Source organism: Balaenoptera borealis, assembly GCF_965194805.1.
Source record: "Balaenoptera borealis genome assembly, chromosome: 17".
Lineage (NCBI taxonomy): Eukaryota > Metazoa > Chordata > Mammalia > Artiodactyla > Balaenopteridae > Balaenoptera > Balaenoptera borealis.
Window position 1 is genome coordinate 33309292 of NC_138876.1, and position 18603 is coordinate 33327894.

The 18603-nt window shown below is 43.3% G+C and overlaps 1 protein-coding gene across 2 annotated transcripts in view; it reads right to left on the bottom strand.

Moving 5' to 3' along the window:
- Positions 1–4857: 4857 nt before the first annotated feature.
- Positions 4858–18603, bottom strand: part of FZD6 (frizzled class receptor 6) — a 56365-nt gene continuing 42619 nt past the window's right edge. Inside the window, exons 8-9 of one of the 2 annotated variants that reach the window (XM_082364308.1) lie at positions 10956–11037; positions 4858–6198 (exon numbers count right to left, since the gene is read on the bottom strand). In XM_082364308.1, the coding sequence (XP_082220434.1) occupies positions 6150–6198; positions 10956–11037 (131 nt within the window). In that variant the 3' untranslated portion in view covers positions 4858–6149. Of the gene's footprint in view, positions 6199–10955; positions 11038–17860; positions 18032–18603 lie in introns of those variants that run through there. The other variant, XM_082364309.1, reaches the window with a different exon arrangement.

Here is an 18603-nt window from a genome sequence, read left to right on the forward strand (position 1 = left end):
ATAGGTCGGAGCCCTCACCCCGATCCCGACGCGGGGCGGGCCGACAGCCGGGCCCGCCCCCTCCTGCGGCCGCTCTGCCCGCGCGGACCCTCGGGGGCTGTGCAGACCGCTGGGATCAGCCCCCTGCAGAGGCGGGGGAGGGGATTGGGATTGGGAGGGGTGGTGCGGATGCGGGTGGCCGTGTTTAGTGAACCACAGGTGGAGGCTTCGAGAACCGAGTGGAGACGGCACCGTTGAAATGAGCATTGAAGAGGCCCGTGCCTTCACCTGGGTCCAGGAACACCTGGGTCAAACCCTGGCACCGTGGGCGAGCTCTTTTGAGAGATGACGTTTCTGGGGCGCTTAGGAAGGGGTGGGAAGGAGTCATAGATAGCATCAGGTTCTCCCAGGGGCCCATGACCCACATAATTAAGAACCCGTGCTTCACAGAGTGCTAACACAAAGCTCCAGGAACCACATAGTCTTTAACGCATACTCGCTGTCCTCTTGGCAGTACTGTGGAAGTTGATACCTCCTCTGCTTGCCCCATTTACAGATGAGAAAACTGAGGCTCGGGAGGTTAGGCAACACTCAGTGGTAGAAGTCCACTTTTGAGCAGTCACTCTTGACTTCTGATTGATAATTAGCTTTTTCTAACCCCCTCTGTTCTCCTTTGTCCATTCTGGAAGAAAGCATCCTCAGAGACCCAGGCCACCCACCAGCTAGGGTCAGGCTGGAGCAGGAGTTCCTTTATACACCACTGGCTGGAGTCAGGCAGGACAGATGTCTTGCCACACCACAACCTCTTGGCAACGATAGAGGTTGCCAACAGAATGGCGCTGATGCTGAGGTCAAATTCAGCGCAGCAGGGTTCTCTTTACAGACCCAGCCAGGTTCTGGGAAGTTATGGTGGGCCCAACAGATGGATATTAAAAAGAAGGAACAGTCTGGCAAGGGAGCAGTTCAGGGCAGTTCTAGGAATGTTCACTCCTGGGCCAGTGCCTAAATTCAGGTAAATTCCATTCCTGTTTGTCAGAAGAAACAAACATCCAAATGGGTTCTACAGCCAGGACTGGCTGCATAATATGTGGAGCCCAGTGCACATAAAAATTCAGGGTCCTTTGTTAAAAAATTATTAAGAATTTCAAGACAGTGTTAACAGAGCAATACACCAAGCATGGGACCCGTCTTAGTGCAGCCACACGGGCTGCTCACCCATGAAACCGGCCCTGTGTAAAGCTGAACAGGGTCCCAGATGATGCCAAACCAGTGTGGTGGCAGCAGTCTACAGGCTGGAGAGGAGAAGAGGGCACCACCAGAGTCTGTCTTCTATCCACAATTCTTGCTGCTGTTACTGCTGCCACTACTACCGCCCAGTGACTTCAGATGGTCCCTTTCTGTGTGAATTTGGGGTCGAGATTAGCAATTAGCTAATCCTGTGTTAACATCCATGCATTTTTAATCTACACATTCACATAGTTAATTAAATTACACTGTAAGATAAGTAAACCAGATATTGTTATCTATATTTCAAAGATAATATATAATAATGTATAAGTGCTTTACAGCATACAGAGGGCTTTCACATACCCTGTCTCTCAGATCCTAAAATTATCATAAAAGTACTCCCACTATGGATTTGATTAACTTCGCTCTCTCTATGCTTACTTCTATACCTCTGTGGGTTTGCAAAGTCATTTTTCTTACTACCTCTGGAATTTGAGTTTTCTTGGTTTAATACTTAGACCCATTCTACCATTATAGATTTTTAGTTTACATTGGGGGTTATGGATTAAAGTCCTAGGTGCTATTTCCAGAGTGATCTTTCCTGAAGATTTCCAAGTGTTCTACATATTTTCTGTTCAAATATTTAACTTTTTTTTCTATCGAACTATTTTTTTAAATTAAAAAAATTTTTTTTTAATTTTTTGGCTGTCTTGCCTGGCATGCAGGATCTTGGTTCCTCGACTGGGGATCGAGCTTGTGCCCCCTGCAGTGGAAGCACAAAGTCTTAACCACTGGACCACCAGGGAAGTCCCACTAGTGAACTATTAATGCATTTCTTATCTGTCATAAAAACGCCTTTTTTTATAGAGTTTTTTTTTCATACAGTTAGTAACTTTTGTTTTTCAATTTTATTTTTGGCTGCATTGGGTTTTTGTTGCTGCATGTGGGCTTTCTCTAGTTGCGGCGAGCGGGGGCTACTCTTCGTTGCGGTGCGCGGGCTTCTCATTGTGGTGGCTTCTCTTGTTGCGGAGCACGGGCTTTAGGCGCGCGGGCTTCAGTAGTTGTGGCTCGCGGGCTCTAGAGCTCAGGCTAAGTAGCTGTGGCACACGGGCTTAGTTGCTCCCCGGCATGTGGGATCTTCCCGGACCAGGGCTCGAACCCATATCCCCTGCATTGGCAGGTGGATTCTTAATCACTGCGCCACCAGGGAAGTCCCATAAAAACTCCTTCAAGAGTGACATCTTTAAAATATTTAATTTTCCCATTTAGATACATAATATAGCTCCCCATTTATCCAAATCCTATTTTATGCATAGGTAAAATTTTTCCTTATATAGGTCATATATTCTTTATCATGGCTACTATGTATTTTGCTGCTGTTGCAAATGGAATCTACACCCCCGCACTGATTGTATTATTGTTATATTACTGTGTAACAAATTGCCACAATCTTAGTGACTTAACACAAATTTATTACCTCCCAGTTTTGTGAGTCATGAGTCCAGCACAGGTTAGGGTCATACAAAGCTGAAGTCAAGGTGTCATCCAGGTGAGTCCTCATCTGGAAGCTTGACTGGGAAAAGTTGCACGTCTAAGCTTCCTTAGGTTGTTGGCAGAATTCATTTCCTTGTGATTGTAGGACTGAGGTCCCTGCTTCCTTGCTGTCTGTTATCTGGGGACCATTCTCAGCTACTAGCAGCCACTGTCAGGTCTATGCCATATAGCCCCCTTCCATAGATCCTCTGTCACACTTTGAATCTCTGGCTTCAGGAAGGGTGCAGTTCCTTTTAAGGGCTCACACAATTAAGTTAGGCTCACCCAGGATAATCTCCCTTTTGAGTAAGTCAAAGTAAACTGATTAGGGAACTTAATTTCGCCTGCAAAATCCCTTCTGCCATATAAAGTAACATAATCATGGGAGCAACAACCACCATATTCACAGTTTTGCTCATTCTCAAGCAGAGGTGATTATACAACATAGGGCAGAAATCTTAGCAGTCATCCCAGAGTTCTGTCTACAAAATGTATCAACTGGCTATAGCTGGAAGCTTTTGATTTTTAACAGTTGCCTTCTTATGACATAAAAGGTAACCAGTCCTTTAGGTAGGTGGCAAGAAGATCAAGATGGCCAATAAAACTATCCTAACCACACTAGTGGTCAGAGTCAGCCAACAGAGTTCTGTATTTCTTTTGTAGGAAAGCAAATACGGGAGATTCTCAACTTCTATTTATTTTTAAAATTTATTTATTTATTTATTTGGCTGCGCCAGGTGTTAGTTGTGGCACGTGGGGTCTTTGTTGCAGCATGCAGAATCTTTAGTTCCTGCATGTGGACTTCTTAGTTGCAGCATGCAGACTCTTAGTTGCAGCATGTGGACTCTTAGTTGAGGCATGCGGGCTTCTTAGTTGAGGCATGGGGACTCTTAATTGTGGCACGCACACGGGATCTAGTACCCTGACCAGGTATTGAACATGGGCCCCCTGCATTGGGAGCGCAGAGTCCTATCCACTGGACCACAGGCAAGTTCCTCAGCTTTTAAATTGTTAAGCATTCACATATCTCTCCATCACCCTTTGCATGCTAGATGTATCTTTGATGCATCAGTTGATGATAAACATTTCAAAGTATCACATAATCACCACCTGTCAGTCCAAAATTTCATTTCAGCAGCATTTCTATCTTTGTAAACAGTATTTGTGCAATTATTTGATTTTTTCGTATTTTCTAAAAAAGTAGTGATAGTAATGATAAGAACTCTTAAACTTAGTATAGTTGAGATACATATAGAAATAAATGGGCTGAAAGTGCCAATTGTTTAGAATCAATGGGACACTTACTAGAATTAAGGTGGAAGAACTTTTGTATTAGCCAAGGTCTAGTCAGAGTAACATAAACCATGCTAGATATTTCAACCAGAGGAGATTTAATACAGGATATTGTATTGTATTTCCAGATGTTGGAAAGCCAGGATGCTGAGATAAATCAGACAGTTACTGAAGGAGGCAGCTACTACACCTAGGGCTGGAATCCAAAAGGGAAGAGTCTCTGGGGGAGGTCCTAGAAGCTAGAGCTTGGAGGAAGTCCCAACCCCAACTCGAGGGTGCATAGTTGGTCCTTAGACTTCTGGCTGGAGCACCAAGTGCATAGTATTTGGACCACGAAGGAGGTCATGGGCAGCTGGTGCTGGTACCTCTGAGGGAGTATAGCATGGCTGCTGTCAAGAGAAGCTGGAGGCTAAAGCTGTAGCTATCCTATGCTGAGTTACTTACTCAGTACTTTTACCTGGTACTTATAAAGTGCTTAATATGGGGCTTCCCTGGTGGCACAGTGGTTGAGAATCTGCCTGCCAATGCAGGGGACATGGGTTCGAGCCCTGGTCTGGGAAGATCCCACATGCCGCGGAGCAACTGGGCCCGTGAGCCACAACTACTGAGCCTGCGCGTCTGGAGCCTGTGCTCTGCAACAAGAGAGGCCGCGACAATGAGAGGCCCGCGCACTGCGATGAAGAGTGGCCCCCACTCACCGCAACTAGAGAAAGCTCTCGCGCAGAAACGAAGACCCAACACAGCCATAAATAAATAAATAAATAAAATAAAACAAACAAAAAAAACTCACTCACTTTAAAAAAATTAAATTAAATTAAAAAATAAAGTACTCAATACACATTAGCTATTATTATTTTTATTATAAAAGTAAGGGATTCTGTATAAAATTAAAGGAAGCCTTGATTTAATAGATGACACTTAACCTACAAAACAATTGTATCATTCAGGATCCAATTAGGAGACAGAAACCACTCTGGGTATTTAAAACAGAAGGAATTTAAAGTAGGAAGTTGACAACAAAGGCTAGAAGCTCAACAGGGGACAGTGAAGCAACCCCAGATTGGTCATAGCTATAAGCTGCTACCACTCCTAAGCTGGAGAGACATAGGTGACCAGTCAAAGCTGGGATCATACTGGGCCTGTCCATTGGAAGCTGGAGCCAAGGAAGAGGTGAAGCCACTACCAGAGAGGGAAGATGATCAGTACTCTGGCTTCTCCCCTTTTGCCACCCTCCAATTTCTGATGGACCAAACCCAGCTAGAGGAAGAGAAAGGAAGGGAGGGAGGGAGAAGAAAGGAAAAGTAGTGGTATTAATGATAAGAGCCTGGGAAACAGACAGAAGCCTGGAAACAGCCTGCAGAGGTCAGCCTCCTGGGATACAGAGCAGGGCAGGAGAAGCACAAAGAACGGTACTGAGGGCAAACAGCACTGATAAGTCCTGAAACGGGGGGGCTGAATTCCTCCCTCCACTGGCTCAAGTTCACACGTGCACACACAGTCAGCAATAAAATCCAACAATGTAGTGGCTTCATCTGCATTCCTAAATCCCTAGATTACCAGACTGTTCAAATTAGTACCCACATCCTGCACTGATAGACATTAAATATACATTTCCCTTACCAGCTCATGAGTGATTGGAATTTTTATAGTTCTAAAAGAATAAAATTTGATGGAAAATTATAGAACCGAAATCATTGATGAAAGATGAGTAAGAGTCCCTTGCCGAGGATCGTGGCAAGTACGTTCTACATGCACCCTGTTTTACTTGTGCATATGTATACAACTGGAAGCTGGCATCCTTTGCAGTGCTTGAGGGCAAGCCCTGGTCTGTGTTAGACCAGAAGAGTTACACTTCGAGTTACATTTCGTTTATTCTGAGTCATAGAGTGCTACATGCTTTCTACTTGGGTAGTCTTGCATTTCCTGTCAAATCTTCCTTTTTCTTAAGTTACCCGAAGCTGTGCACTTTCTTTCCCTCTTCATTATGCCCTGTGTACAGAGGTTTTGAAATCAGCATCCTCTGAACAGACTCTGCATTGTAAGAATTCCTTAGAAAATTCTTCACCAAGGAGATCTGTGTTTGAAAATGGTGAAGATTAAAGACGTTTCTGGGCAGTTCAGATGAGTCTTTGCAGCCTGTGTCTCTTTCCAGGCACAAAGCACTGTCTGTTTTATGATAAAAGAAAGCCAAAATAAGCAGGATATTTGGAATTACATCTTAAAACATTTAGGTTTACAAAATACATCCAGGTCTCCTGTCCCCCTCCACAGATATCCAACTCCATCAGCTAAAACGTGGTTTCTGGTTATTTTTTTTCTCCAGCTCTCCTGATATGATTGCTTTGTTGATATAAAGTCAGACCATTGCAATGGAAATTGAAATAAGCCAGTAATATTAATCTCCTCCCTCACCTATCAGAGTTTTTATTAAATGACAAAGCAAGCTGAATGCAGTTTTACATCTCCCAAATCTGTCCAATAGCGGATGCTAAACAGTGACAAAATGGGAATTGACTGATGACAGGTGAGAGAAAGAGATCAAGAGGTTTGGATACAAAACACGAAATGGGTAAATGGTCCAAAGAAAAAACAAAAGTTAATGGAAGAGGGGACTTCCGTGGTGGTGCAATGGTTAAGAATCCACCTGCCAGTGCAAGGGACACGGGTTCAAACGCTGGTCCGGGAAGATCCCACATGCCACGGAACAACTAATCCCGTGCGCCACAACTACTGAGCCTGCGCTCTAGAGCCCGTGCTCCGCAACAAGAGAAGCCACCGCAATGGGAAGCCCGCACACCACAACACAGAGTAGCCCCCGCTCGCCGCAACTAGAGAAAGCCGGTGCGCAGCAACAGACCCAACGCAGCCAAAAAGAAAAAAAGAAATAAATTAATGAATTTTTAAAAAAGTTAATGGAATAATTCATTGTCAATTATGGCATAAAAGTTAGTGGTCATAGGACTTGCTACCCACTGTGTAGAATTTAAGTCTAGGCAAACTCCCTTCCCATGTTCCTTACCATGATTTGAAAATAACCCTTTGGCAACATTAATAATACTTTGGCAGTATTATCAGAATTATCAGAATTACAGAATTATCAGTGTTATCAGAAACATCCTCTTACCACTTTTCCTTCTAACTCTTGGTTAGATTAATGATTCCTATTTTTATGGACACTGCCCCCCCCCATTTATTTATGGATTCTATGGAAAGCATGTTTGAAATTTATAGATGACCCAAAGCTGGAAGAGATAGCTCAAGCTGTCTGCACTAAAGCCAGATGGGAAAGATCAGCTTTGCAGCAGTTTCTGAGAAAAAGATCAGGGAGGATAGATCTGCGGGTGGGGGGAGCAGGGTGGAATTAGCCACTTGCTAAGTGAAAACCAAAGAATTGTTATACAGAGGAAAGTCATCTGACACTGAATACTGAGAGAGAATAAAAAGTCTCACTTATTTATTAAACAGATATAAAAGTCTACTAACCCCATCCATATACAAATTTCTTTTGGATCTTAAATTCACCGATTAGATGCTGCCACTAGCTGTGTGTGACTCCCCTACCAGGGGTGATAAGAAATACCCTGGAGCTTGACCTCTTCAGGGTTTCATTGCGAAATCTCTTCATTAGGTAACTGGAGTCTTTGGCATGGACCTTAATTTTTAAGTGATCGCTCCCTTGAGCATCACAGGAAATTTGTACTTGTGTCCTAGTCCTTTCTATCACTTTCATTTAGGTAGAATTCTTCTGAGAGCCAGGTCACATTCTCAGCATCTGCTAGATATGTCTCCAGGAGCTTCTGCTTCTTGGTTATCCTTTATTAAGTGTCTGATGACATGTCAAGGTTGTGTTTGGAATGTTAGATTCTTGGGCTATCTCCCAGTCCCCTTGCCTCCCCAGCCCATATTCATGCACGTAGACAAAGTCCTGAATTTCTGCTCTGATTATAATTATATGGCTCCATATTTCACAATTATCAAGGCCAGGATGATGTGGCTACTATAAGCAAAGGTAATCTTAGTGGCATTATAACCACTATAAGAAACAAATCCATTGACAGACATACACTGTCTCGCATGGTGAAGAACTTGCTGGAGTACTGTATTCTCTTCTAGGCAACATATTTAAGAGGAACATTGGCAAATACAGCACAGGAATGTTTCTAAGTAGAGTGAGCATGAGTGTAAGGGGGTTTAGAAAGCATCTCAAAGAAGGAACAGTTGAAAAAATCAGAGCGTGGTGGCTTAAGAGGAGACAAGATGCAAAAATCTGAAGGGCTGTCACAAAAGGGAGAGAAGAGCCTTGGTCTATTGTACTAATAGGGTGGTGTAAACTTCTCTGAGAGTCACGGCTACATTCCAGGAAGTGCGAAGAGTGGAAGTGATCATTGAGGATGTTGCTTGCGTTGCAACAGACAGCCCCGTGCCCTGGCTGTGGGTAGACAGGAGCAGAGGTGCTGTCAGAACGTGCAGTGGGGGAATTCCCTTGTGGTCCAGTGGATGGGACTCCCAGCTTTCACTGGTGAGGGCCTGGGTTCAATCGCTGGTCAGGAACTAAGATCCCACAAGCCTCATAATGTGGAAAAAAAAAAAAAAAGTACGTGCAGTGGTACCTCTGTGAGCCCTCCTATTTGGGGATGGTTCGCATAGGGCAATTTCAGTTGATTCTGGAAGACCAAGACTACATTCCGGAAATAGGCATGTGGACAAAACATCCCCCTGCCCCCCAACCTCTCCACCAAACTAGGCTTTCAGAACTGTCTAGCTAGAGACCCAGCCCTTACTTCTTCTGGTCTGCTATTTCCTTTACCTTTCCACTCTATTTTTAAAGTATAGGACTTTATTAGACTGTGGTTTTGAAACTCACCTACATTTTAAAAGCCATTCCCTTCCAGTTCAAGGACAGATAGACTTTGGATTTCAGGACACATGCTGGGCAATACAGATTTATTAATTGAATAACTAAATATAGATTAGCATTCTTCCAGAGGCAGAAACATGAAATGACCCTGTTGTGTGTTCCCTTTCAAGGGAAAGAGCATTCTTTCCTGACTCCTCCCTGTAGATTTCCTTCCAGTCTCACTGGCCAGGATTGTCTCACATGCTTGTTGCCTAAAACAAATCTCTTTGGCAAGAGACATTAGCTCTGTGGGGCTAAAAAGAGACTGTGCCTCCCCTGAAGAACATGGCTTCTCGGAGGACAATGAACAACATTTGGGTTCTATTAGCAAGGAAGAAGGGCGAGTGGCAGGCATAGCCGGTTGACTATTGGGTAGGCACCTGAGTGTATCTGCCACAAGATAAGATAAAATGAAACCCTCATAGTGATAATCTTGCCATTTCCCCCTTCCTGTCAACCTCAGGAAAGTCCTTGGTTTATTTATCCAACCAACCATCAGTCATTTCAGTTCTGGATATCTTTTGGAGATGGGAGATTCCTGGGTGACAGGCTTAGGGCAAAGCACCAGAGGAAGTAAACCCTTAAGTTCAAAGGATGTATCACCAAGTTCCATTCATAGATATTAACCCATGATACCTGCTCTCTTCTTGTACTGGTACTTTTCCTAGTATACAAAGGCTAATCAGAGAACGAGCTCTAATTTTAGGGGAATAGCACCATCTCAGTGTGGTTGCAATGGAATGTTCCTGAGAATATCCATTTTTATGAGTGGTTTATGCAAAGTCCAAGAAGCTTGCACACATTTTTCTGCTTACTCAGTGTCTCGTCTGGAATGTTTGCTTCCCCCCTCCACAGTAATTCTAATCTCAAAGGAATGTGCCTTTTCCTTCTGGGGTGATCATCTGGGGGGCCCCACTTTCCAAAGAGCCTGTGTAAGTCTGGGAAATGTCACTGACAAGTGAAGGTTTTCTGGTCAGTCATTCTTCCATGGGCAGTTTACTGTCTCTTGATAATGCCTCAGATGAAACTTAGGCTCTCTCCTGATGCTCATTTTCTTTCCTAGGCTCATTACAGTCTCCACGTTCCTGAAGGATTGGTCCATTGGTAGAAACTCAGTTATTTGGCATTGGTTTCCAAATTACTATTAATGATTGCTATCATGCCTCTATTATAATAATCACTATTGTACTTTAGCTCACTGGTTGGTTGTTTCCACACTAGTCTTTTTTTCCACTGATGTGGTCATTATTTCCTCACCAAAGAAGAAAATATGAGTCCTTGTGATGTTTTCTCCATTTACAGAGTTCTCCACCAATTTATCTATTTGAAAGAGGTATAAGATGATTGCTCCATTCCTTCTTCTACTCTGCTTGCCGTAGTTCAGTGCATCAGTAAAAATGATATGTCTATGCCATTTATAAGTTTATAAATTAATAGTTCTCAGTAAAACACCTGCCTAATTGATCATCACCTTTCATAAAATATCTTTTAAATGTATGTAGATAGAAACTTTGAGTTTTAATTAGATCAAAAAGTTTCATGGTAAGTACTTAGAGGGGATAACACACATCTGGCAATTAACCTTTTATGTCCTTCAGTGTTGTCTAATTTTTTTATAGCCATATTTTTGGTTCCCCCAAAGATTGCCAAAATGGCAGGGATTGTATCTGACATGTCTTTGTATCTTTGACAATACTTAAAGCAATGTGCGGGGACACATAATAGATGTTAAATAATGTGCATTATATTGAACTGAAATTCTAGCCTTGCCTTCCTATGATTCCAGAGTAGCCAAAATAGATGGGATGAGGATCAATCTCTTTTGAAATCTGTCACCAAAATAAAGTTAAAAATTTGGCTCAACAATGAGAAAACAAATATCCCTATTAAAAAATGGGCAAAAGACCTGAGCAGATACCTCACCAAAGAAGATTTATAGATAACAAATGAGTGTATGAAGAGATGTTCACATCATATGTCATCAGAGAATTGCAAATTAAAACAACAGTAAGGTACCACTACATACCTATTAGAATGGTCAAAATCCAGAACACTGACAACACCGAATGTTGATGAGGATGTGGAGCAACAGGAACTCTCATTCATTGCTGATGGGAATGCAAAATAGTACAGTCACTTTGGAAGACAGTGTGGTTGTTTCTTACAAAACTAAACATATTCTTACCATATGAGCTGGCAATTATGCTCTTTTGTGTTTACATGAGTTTAAATGAGTTGAAAACTTAGGTCCACACAAAAACCTGCACATAGATATTTATAGCAGCTTTATTCATAATTTCCAAACCTTAGAAGCAGCCAAGATGCTCTTCAGTACGTGATTCCAAGTAAATGACATTCTAGAAAAGGCAAAACTATGGAAAAAGTAAAAAGATCAGTGGTTTCCAGGAGTGGCAGGGTCAGAGGAGGAGGGAAGGATGAATAGGCAGGGCACAGAGGATATGGTGGGCAGTGAAATTATTCTGTATGATACTATAATGATGGACACATGACATTATTTATTTGTCAAAACCCATGAATATACAACACCAAGAGTGAACCCTAATATAAAGTGTGGATTTTGGGTGACAATGGTGTGACCATGTAGGTTCTTCGGTTGTAACAGATGTACCAATCTGGTGAGTGATGGTGATCATGGGAAAGCCTATGCATGCGTTGGGCAAGCGGTAGATGGGAAACCTCTATACCTTCTGTTCAACTTTGCCGTGAACTTAAAACTGCTCTAAAAAAAAGTCTGTTGTTTTGTTTTGTTTTTAAATTGGGTATGATTGTGTAGAATAGTATCGTGTTGAATAAGGTCCCCATGAATTTATGGCTCTGGATCATTTTTTGAACAAAGTCTTCCTAGAATTGCCATTTCCCCCTTTGCAAAAATCACTTTGAATGTGCAAAGCAGATCTGTATGGAGTGGCATTTCTCTAAGTATGTACAAAAGAGTACAGGAACTTAGGGCATAGCCAAAAGCTTTAAACCTGTCATCTAAAGGCTCTGTATCTGTTTCATTTTTTCTCACCAGACCTCAGATTGGGAAAAGCTTTCAGCTTACCAGTTATTATTCTGCTCTGCCATCATTCCCCCATGTTTATGGCAGAATTTTCAAGGATTTCATACTGAAGGTTGAAGTCCCTGAAGGCATAAACCACATTTCCTCAGCCAGCTGGTTACTGCTGCCTTCCCTGCTGACTCCTGACCATCAGTGATCCCTGGATGTGCTCACTCCGCATAAACCCTACCATGTCCTTTTACTTTGCAACTCATTTTGCAGCATAAACAAGCTCAAATTCAGTCGTATTGGGTGGAATGATGTAAGTCTAGTTGAGATCATCAGAGGTCTGATATATACATTCTTATAATATTTCAATAAACATTTATTGAGCATCATTTGTGTGATAGACACTTTGTGTTGGGGGGCTATGTATCACCCCCAAGGAGCTGATTCTTATATCAGTTAAGATGCTTTCAGCAGCAGGTAACAGAAAATTGTGTGGCGTAAACAATAAGGAAATTTCTTTTCTCTATTAACATGAAGTTCAGAGGGAAGGCTGTTCCATGTGACTGAACACATCATCAAGGATTCAGATTTTCTCCATTTTTCTGTTCTGCTACTCTTAGGGTTTTGGCTTTGTCCTCACGTCATCACCCACCCTGGGGAGAGAGCCAGTCCAAGTGTCCCTGCTGCATGCAACAATGTCGAGAGAAGAAAAGGACCATCTCTCATGATGTCTCCTTTTTAGGAGGAAGAGAATCTTTCCCAGCAGCCCCCAGCCCTTTTACATCTCATTGGCCAGAAGGGGGTCACATACTCAACCCTAAAATAGGCTTTAACTAGGGAAAGGTGATAACCACCATAGACTTCAGCAAATCAAGAAGACTCTCCACGTAGAATAGAATTGCTACGTGAGTAAATTGGGGTAGTTGGTAATGAAAACAGATAGGGGAATGAATGTTGAGTTGGTAACCAACAGCTTCTGGTTGAGGACACAGGTATGTATAACAGGATGCTAAAGATGACTGTTCCCTTTTCCTCAGAACTCTGGATGAAGCCTGAGTAGAGGGCACACCCCCGCACATTCTACGGGGAGATGCTAGAAATGCCTGTAGCACAACCCTTGACCCCTCAGCAGGCCTAGCCTCATACTCACCCCCTTCAGACTATGTACCCTTTGTGTACTCATGGCTCTGGCTGCCTTTGCTCAGCATAATATTTTTGAGATCCATCTATTATTACAAAATCAGTAGTTTGTTTCTTCTTATCACTGAGCAAAATTCCATGGTTTGTTTATCCATTTATCAGAGATTATACCCCATCATCATTTACAGTTTAGGATGAGTGAGTGCATCAGCTCCTTTCCAGAGAGCAGGATGTGGCCCCAGGGGCTGGAGCTCTGGGGTGTTCCCACTGCAGAGGGATGACCCCCGCGGCCAGGAATGTGCTGAGAGCAGACGACAGTGTGCCAGTGAGCTGCTTCCACCCGTGGAGGGGGACCAGATGCAAGTCCCAGGGAACTCCTGGGGATTCCCTAAGAAGGTGAGAAAGTACAGATATCCCTCTCCTTATAACTTGTCACCAGGGCTCCTTTTGTTCTGGGATTTTTGGACTTTGCATCAGGAGCAAGAATCCAAGTTATACCATGGGCAGCTGCAATGGAATTTTTCCCCTCCTGCCTGACAGAGTCCTGGAAAACAGAAGGCAGAGGGAGACAGGGAGGTTCCCCTCCTGTCTCAACTCAGCAGGGTACATTATTAGCAAACTCTTGGCCTTGAAGTTAGGAGTCAAGTCCAGTATATCTATTTCAATTCCAATTTTCTGTTGGTGTGACAGTAATCCTAGACCTCAGCACATCCAGAACTATGAGCTAAACATTTAATTCCTTAGTATATTTAACTCATGTGGTCATGAGTCACTGTTAATACATTCAACAGATATGCCGGTCTCCAAGCTGAATATCCAAAGTCAGGGTTTTAACTGTTTTTCTTAGTGATTTGCTCACGTCTGCATACCAGCCGTCCAGCTTGGCTGATCAAAGCCATCTTGAAATATTTAACTTAGAATTCAGTATAGGACTAAAACATGTCAACTATTTCTAAGATCTCTATCTGGAGATACAGATCACTCATCAAAGTCAAGTTCCAAACCAAGTTACAGTAGGAAGTAAAATCAACTACGTATTTTATACATTAATATTAAACATGGAATGAATGAAAATTTACATCATGTAGGAAATTTTCATGCATGTAGAAACAAGCATATTGTGTCTTTTACAAAATTGAAAAAAAAAAAAAGGAATATTTATCTGGTGAGCAATAATTTTCTTTCTTTCTTTCTTTCTTTTTGGCCACACCACACCACGCAGCTTGTGGGATATCTTAGTTCCCTGACCAGGGATCGAACCCGGGCCCCCGGCAGTGGAAGCTCAGAGTCCTAACCACCGGTCTGCCGGGGAATTCCGGGACTGAAGCCTTAACCTGTTTCCGTCTCCAAACAGCCGGTGTCAGAATTGAATTAACTGCTTGGTGGTGTGGAAAATACACCCACGTTGGAACAGATTTTCTATAACCTGCTTTTTTTTTTCACCAGTGATACCTCCTGGACTTCTTTCCCTATGAATATTTAGAGTTCCTCCTTGTTCTTTTTTTTTTTAAAGGGATATTACTGAACATAGTTTTTGTTTGTTTGTTTGTTTTTAACAAACTGTGTTGGGTCTTCATTGCTTCGCCCGGGCTTTCTCTAGTTGCCGCGAGCGGGGGCTACTGTTCATTGCGGTGCGTGGGTTTCTCATTGCAGTGGCTTCGCTTGTTGCGGAGCAGGGGCTCTAGGCGGGCAGGCTTCAGTAGTTGTGGCACGTGGGCTCAGTAGTTGTGGCTCGTGGGCTCAGTAGTTGTGGCTCGCAGGCTCCAGAGCGCAGGCTCAGTAGTTGAGGCGCATGGGCTTAGTTGCTCTGAGGCATGTGGGATCTTCCCGGACCAGGGCTCGAACCCGTGTCCCCTGCATTGGCAGGCGGATTCTTAACCACTGCGCCACCAGGGAAGCCCCCTCCTTGTTCTTTATAATATTTTCACAGTATTCCATTCAATGGAGTGAATTATATAACCAGTTGTATATTTGTAGACACTTAAGTTTCTGTTATAAATGATGCATCAATTAATATCATTGAATAATATTCTAGTATAAAGCTTATCCCTGTCTGAATTTACCTTGATGGTTTATTCAGTTACTTGCTTATAGTCTGACACCCCCTGGGATATGAGCCCCGTGAAAGCAGGGGCTTGTCTCTTGTTCCTCATTATATTGCTAGCATCCAGGAGAGTTAATATTATTTGTTGTTATTACTGGGAGCACTTGGACATTTCTAGATCCCTTCCACGAGGCATGAAAGCTGAGGGGAACATGGGGGGAGGTAGCTACTTCTGTTCTCTCCCTGCCTAGTTCCCTCACTTAGCCACTTAGAACTCTTTTCTGCCTAAGCAGTGCCCTTTTGGAGATTTGCTTCTCTGAAACCTTCAAAGTTTCCAGTCTGAAAATTGGGAACCAGTTCAGGTCTCTGGCATTCCACCCCCCGCCCAGCTCCTTTCCTTTTTACAACTTATCTGGCTGCATGGGGTAGGTGGGGAGGCAGGACACGTTCAGTCACTCACATCCCTAGACTCCTTTGCTCTTGATGGAATCCGATGGATTATTTCCCATCTGTGTATCTTCTTTGGTGACGTGTCTATTAAGGTCTTTTGCCCATTTTGTAAATTGGGTTGTTTGTTCTTTTATTTTGAGTTTTAAGGGTCCTTTGTATATTTTGGATAACAGTCTTTTATCAGATGTATCTTTTGCAAATATTTTCTCCTAGTCTGTGGCTTGTCTTCTAATTCTCTTGACTGTCTTTCATGGGGCAGAAATTTTTAATTTTAATGAAATCCAGCTTATCAGTTATTTCTTTCACGGATCATGCCTTTAGTGTTATATCTAAGTCATCTCCAAACCCAGGGTCATCTAGGTTTTCTCCTATGTTATCTTCAAGAACATTTTTGTGTTTTACATTTAGGTCTATGATCCATTTTCATTTTTGTGAAGGGTGTAAGTTCTATGTCTAGGCTCTTTTTTTTTTTTTTGGCATGTGGATATCCAGCTGTTCCAGCACCATTTGTTGAAGTAAGTGAATTGTTTCAATCTTTACTTTGACCTAGCCAACCCTGATTAGCAACACAGGGTTTCAAGAAAGCAAAACCTGTCTTCTTCCATTTGATTTACCAAAATCTCTATGGCTTGTCTGAGTGGTTCCTTGTTTAGTTTTACCTCCTTAATTTTCAAGACTGCAGGCTAAATTTTTGTCTTCGGAGGTCTCTAATAAATGATACCTCCATCTGAAAGCAACTGAGAGATTGATACAGAAGTTAGACAGACGAAGATAAAAATCCTACTTTTGTTAACATTAAACACCTACTGGAGGATGTGGCTTATTTTGAGAGCCACGTGGGCTCGCTTGTGCTCCTTGCCTCCTGAACCTCCAAAGTTTACACCTCAGAACAGGTCACCCAAGGGAAAACTGGAGCTTCCAGCACAGACTCATTTGCCTGAGTGTGCATGATGGAGGCTTGATGTGGGGTTTTCTTAGAGGTTCCCAAGCTTACACCCACTCCCATCACCCCCCAAACACCCCCCCACATTTAATACTTATCCATTTTAAACTGGAATGCCAAGAGCACCCTTTGCTTTCCTTCATGAATAGGCTTTTACAACCAGGAAATGATCCTGTTTCCAATTCCAAAGTGATATGGAATAAGTGTCTTAGCAAAATATTAGAAAAAACAAAGTTGTATTGCTGTCATGGACCCCTGTTCTTTGCGTGAGACACACGATGTTAACTCCTTGGCATATCTGGAGTCCCATTCCAGGAGGAGTTTGCCTGCAGCCTGGGGTCCAGACAATGGCTGCCTTTGGGACCTCACCTCCACCACCTGGAAATGCTAAGGAGGGACTGTAGCACCTGCCTCTTGGGAGGAACACAATCCAACTTGGACACCAGCCTCTAGTTTTGCAGAAACCATAAAACTGAACCAAAGCATACAAACAAAATAGCTACTGGGAGTTCCTGAGTTCAGGTTTACAGTGTGTGCGTAATCTTGCCAAAACATAACTTACCTTTTCTTCTTGGCTTGTTTCTGGAGCTGAATGGCAGACGCAGCAGCGGGAGGCTCTCATGGCCCACAGCTGGGCCTTGTCTTTGGCTGATGCATATAGTATTCCTATTGGCACATTTAGTGAATCTTTGGTTTAAGTGTCAGGTGGTTAAGAAGGTTATTTTTGCTCCTGGCAAACATGTTAAGAGGAGAAGTTGACTCACCTGGTCTGGAGGGAAAAGACCATGTCAATTGCTAAAATCAAGACCTAATCCCTTAGCAGTTGAGGCGGCAGGAAGGTACAGACAAGAAAATTATTCCCTGCACAGTCCAGCCTGAATTTGGAACTACTGAGCCAGCTGGGAACGGTTGATCAAAACTAGGTGGTCCCAAAAGGACCTAGCCAGGCTGCTAGGACAGAGCCAGCCACAAACAGCCAACTTCTTTCTTAGATCCGTGGGCCCCAATCCCTCAGCCCAGGACTCAGGAGCCTAGGCCAACTGCAGGGCTCTAAGGGGTGGGTGAATACACGGGGGGAGTCGCTAGAGAAAAGCAGGGGGTCTGCCTTCTTCAGAAAGCCACAAATGCCTTAGACTCTCCCTTTCAGATCCCAGACTCTCGCATTCACTTTTGACCAGCTTCTCAACCTGAAATTCATGAACACAGAAACAAATTGTATGTTGAATTACCCACTGCTGGAGCGCTTGAGGTCGTGGTGGTCTGTGTGTAGGGGGGTGGGAGGGTGGAGGGGTGGTGGATAGAAAGGATTTGCCATTGTGGTTGTTCAGCTGAATTCAGCCTACTGCAGCCTCTCCTCCTTTCCTCGTGTCCCCCCGTATCACACTCTGTGGGGCTGGTCCTCTGGTCCTCTGTCTCTCAGTGCTGGATCAAGTCAGCAGGCCTAAGCTTTATTTGTGGGGATGGGAGTAGAGTCTGGGGAAGGGACATTCTCAAAGCCCGTATGCTGATTGCCAGCTAAAGGTTGTTTCAGGGACAGAGAGAAGCACAGGAGAGAGGAAGCAAAGGGAGTTTGAACTGGATGAGCTGGTGGCCTTTCCAGATCTCATTGGTGTGGGCGGCCGCCCCTCCCTGGCCTGTAGGTGTGCACATCAGTGACGCAAGGACCCTTGCAGCCAGATGTGGGTGGACCCACTGTGTCACCATTAGCTAGACGTGTGCTTAGTAGATCTTCTATTAAAAAATTAATTCTTAATTATACCATGTGATATATTAATAGATCTTCCTTATAAAAATTTAAACATTACAGATCAGGCTAAAGTCTGCTTTGATCATCACCTACGATGCTGGTCCCCTCCACAGAGATAACCCACGTTACCACATTTTCCAGAGTCCCTGCTTATGTAACTAGAGAAAGCATACAGCATTATTCTGTGGCATGGGGGTTGTTCACATACGTGCTGTTATCCTGTAAGTATTGTTTTGCCACTTGCTTTTTTGTGCTGAGCAATATTTTGGAAGCCTTCCATATCAGTGCCTTTAGATTTCATGCCTTGTAACTGCTAATTCTTTAGATGTTCTTACCTCTT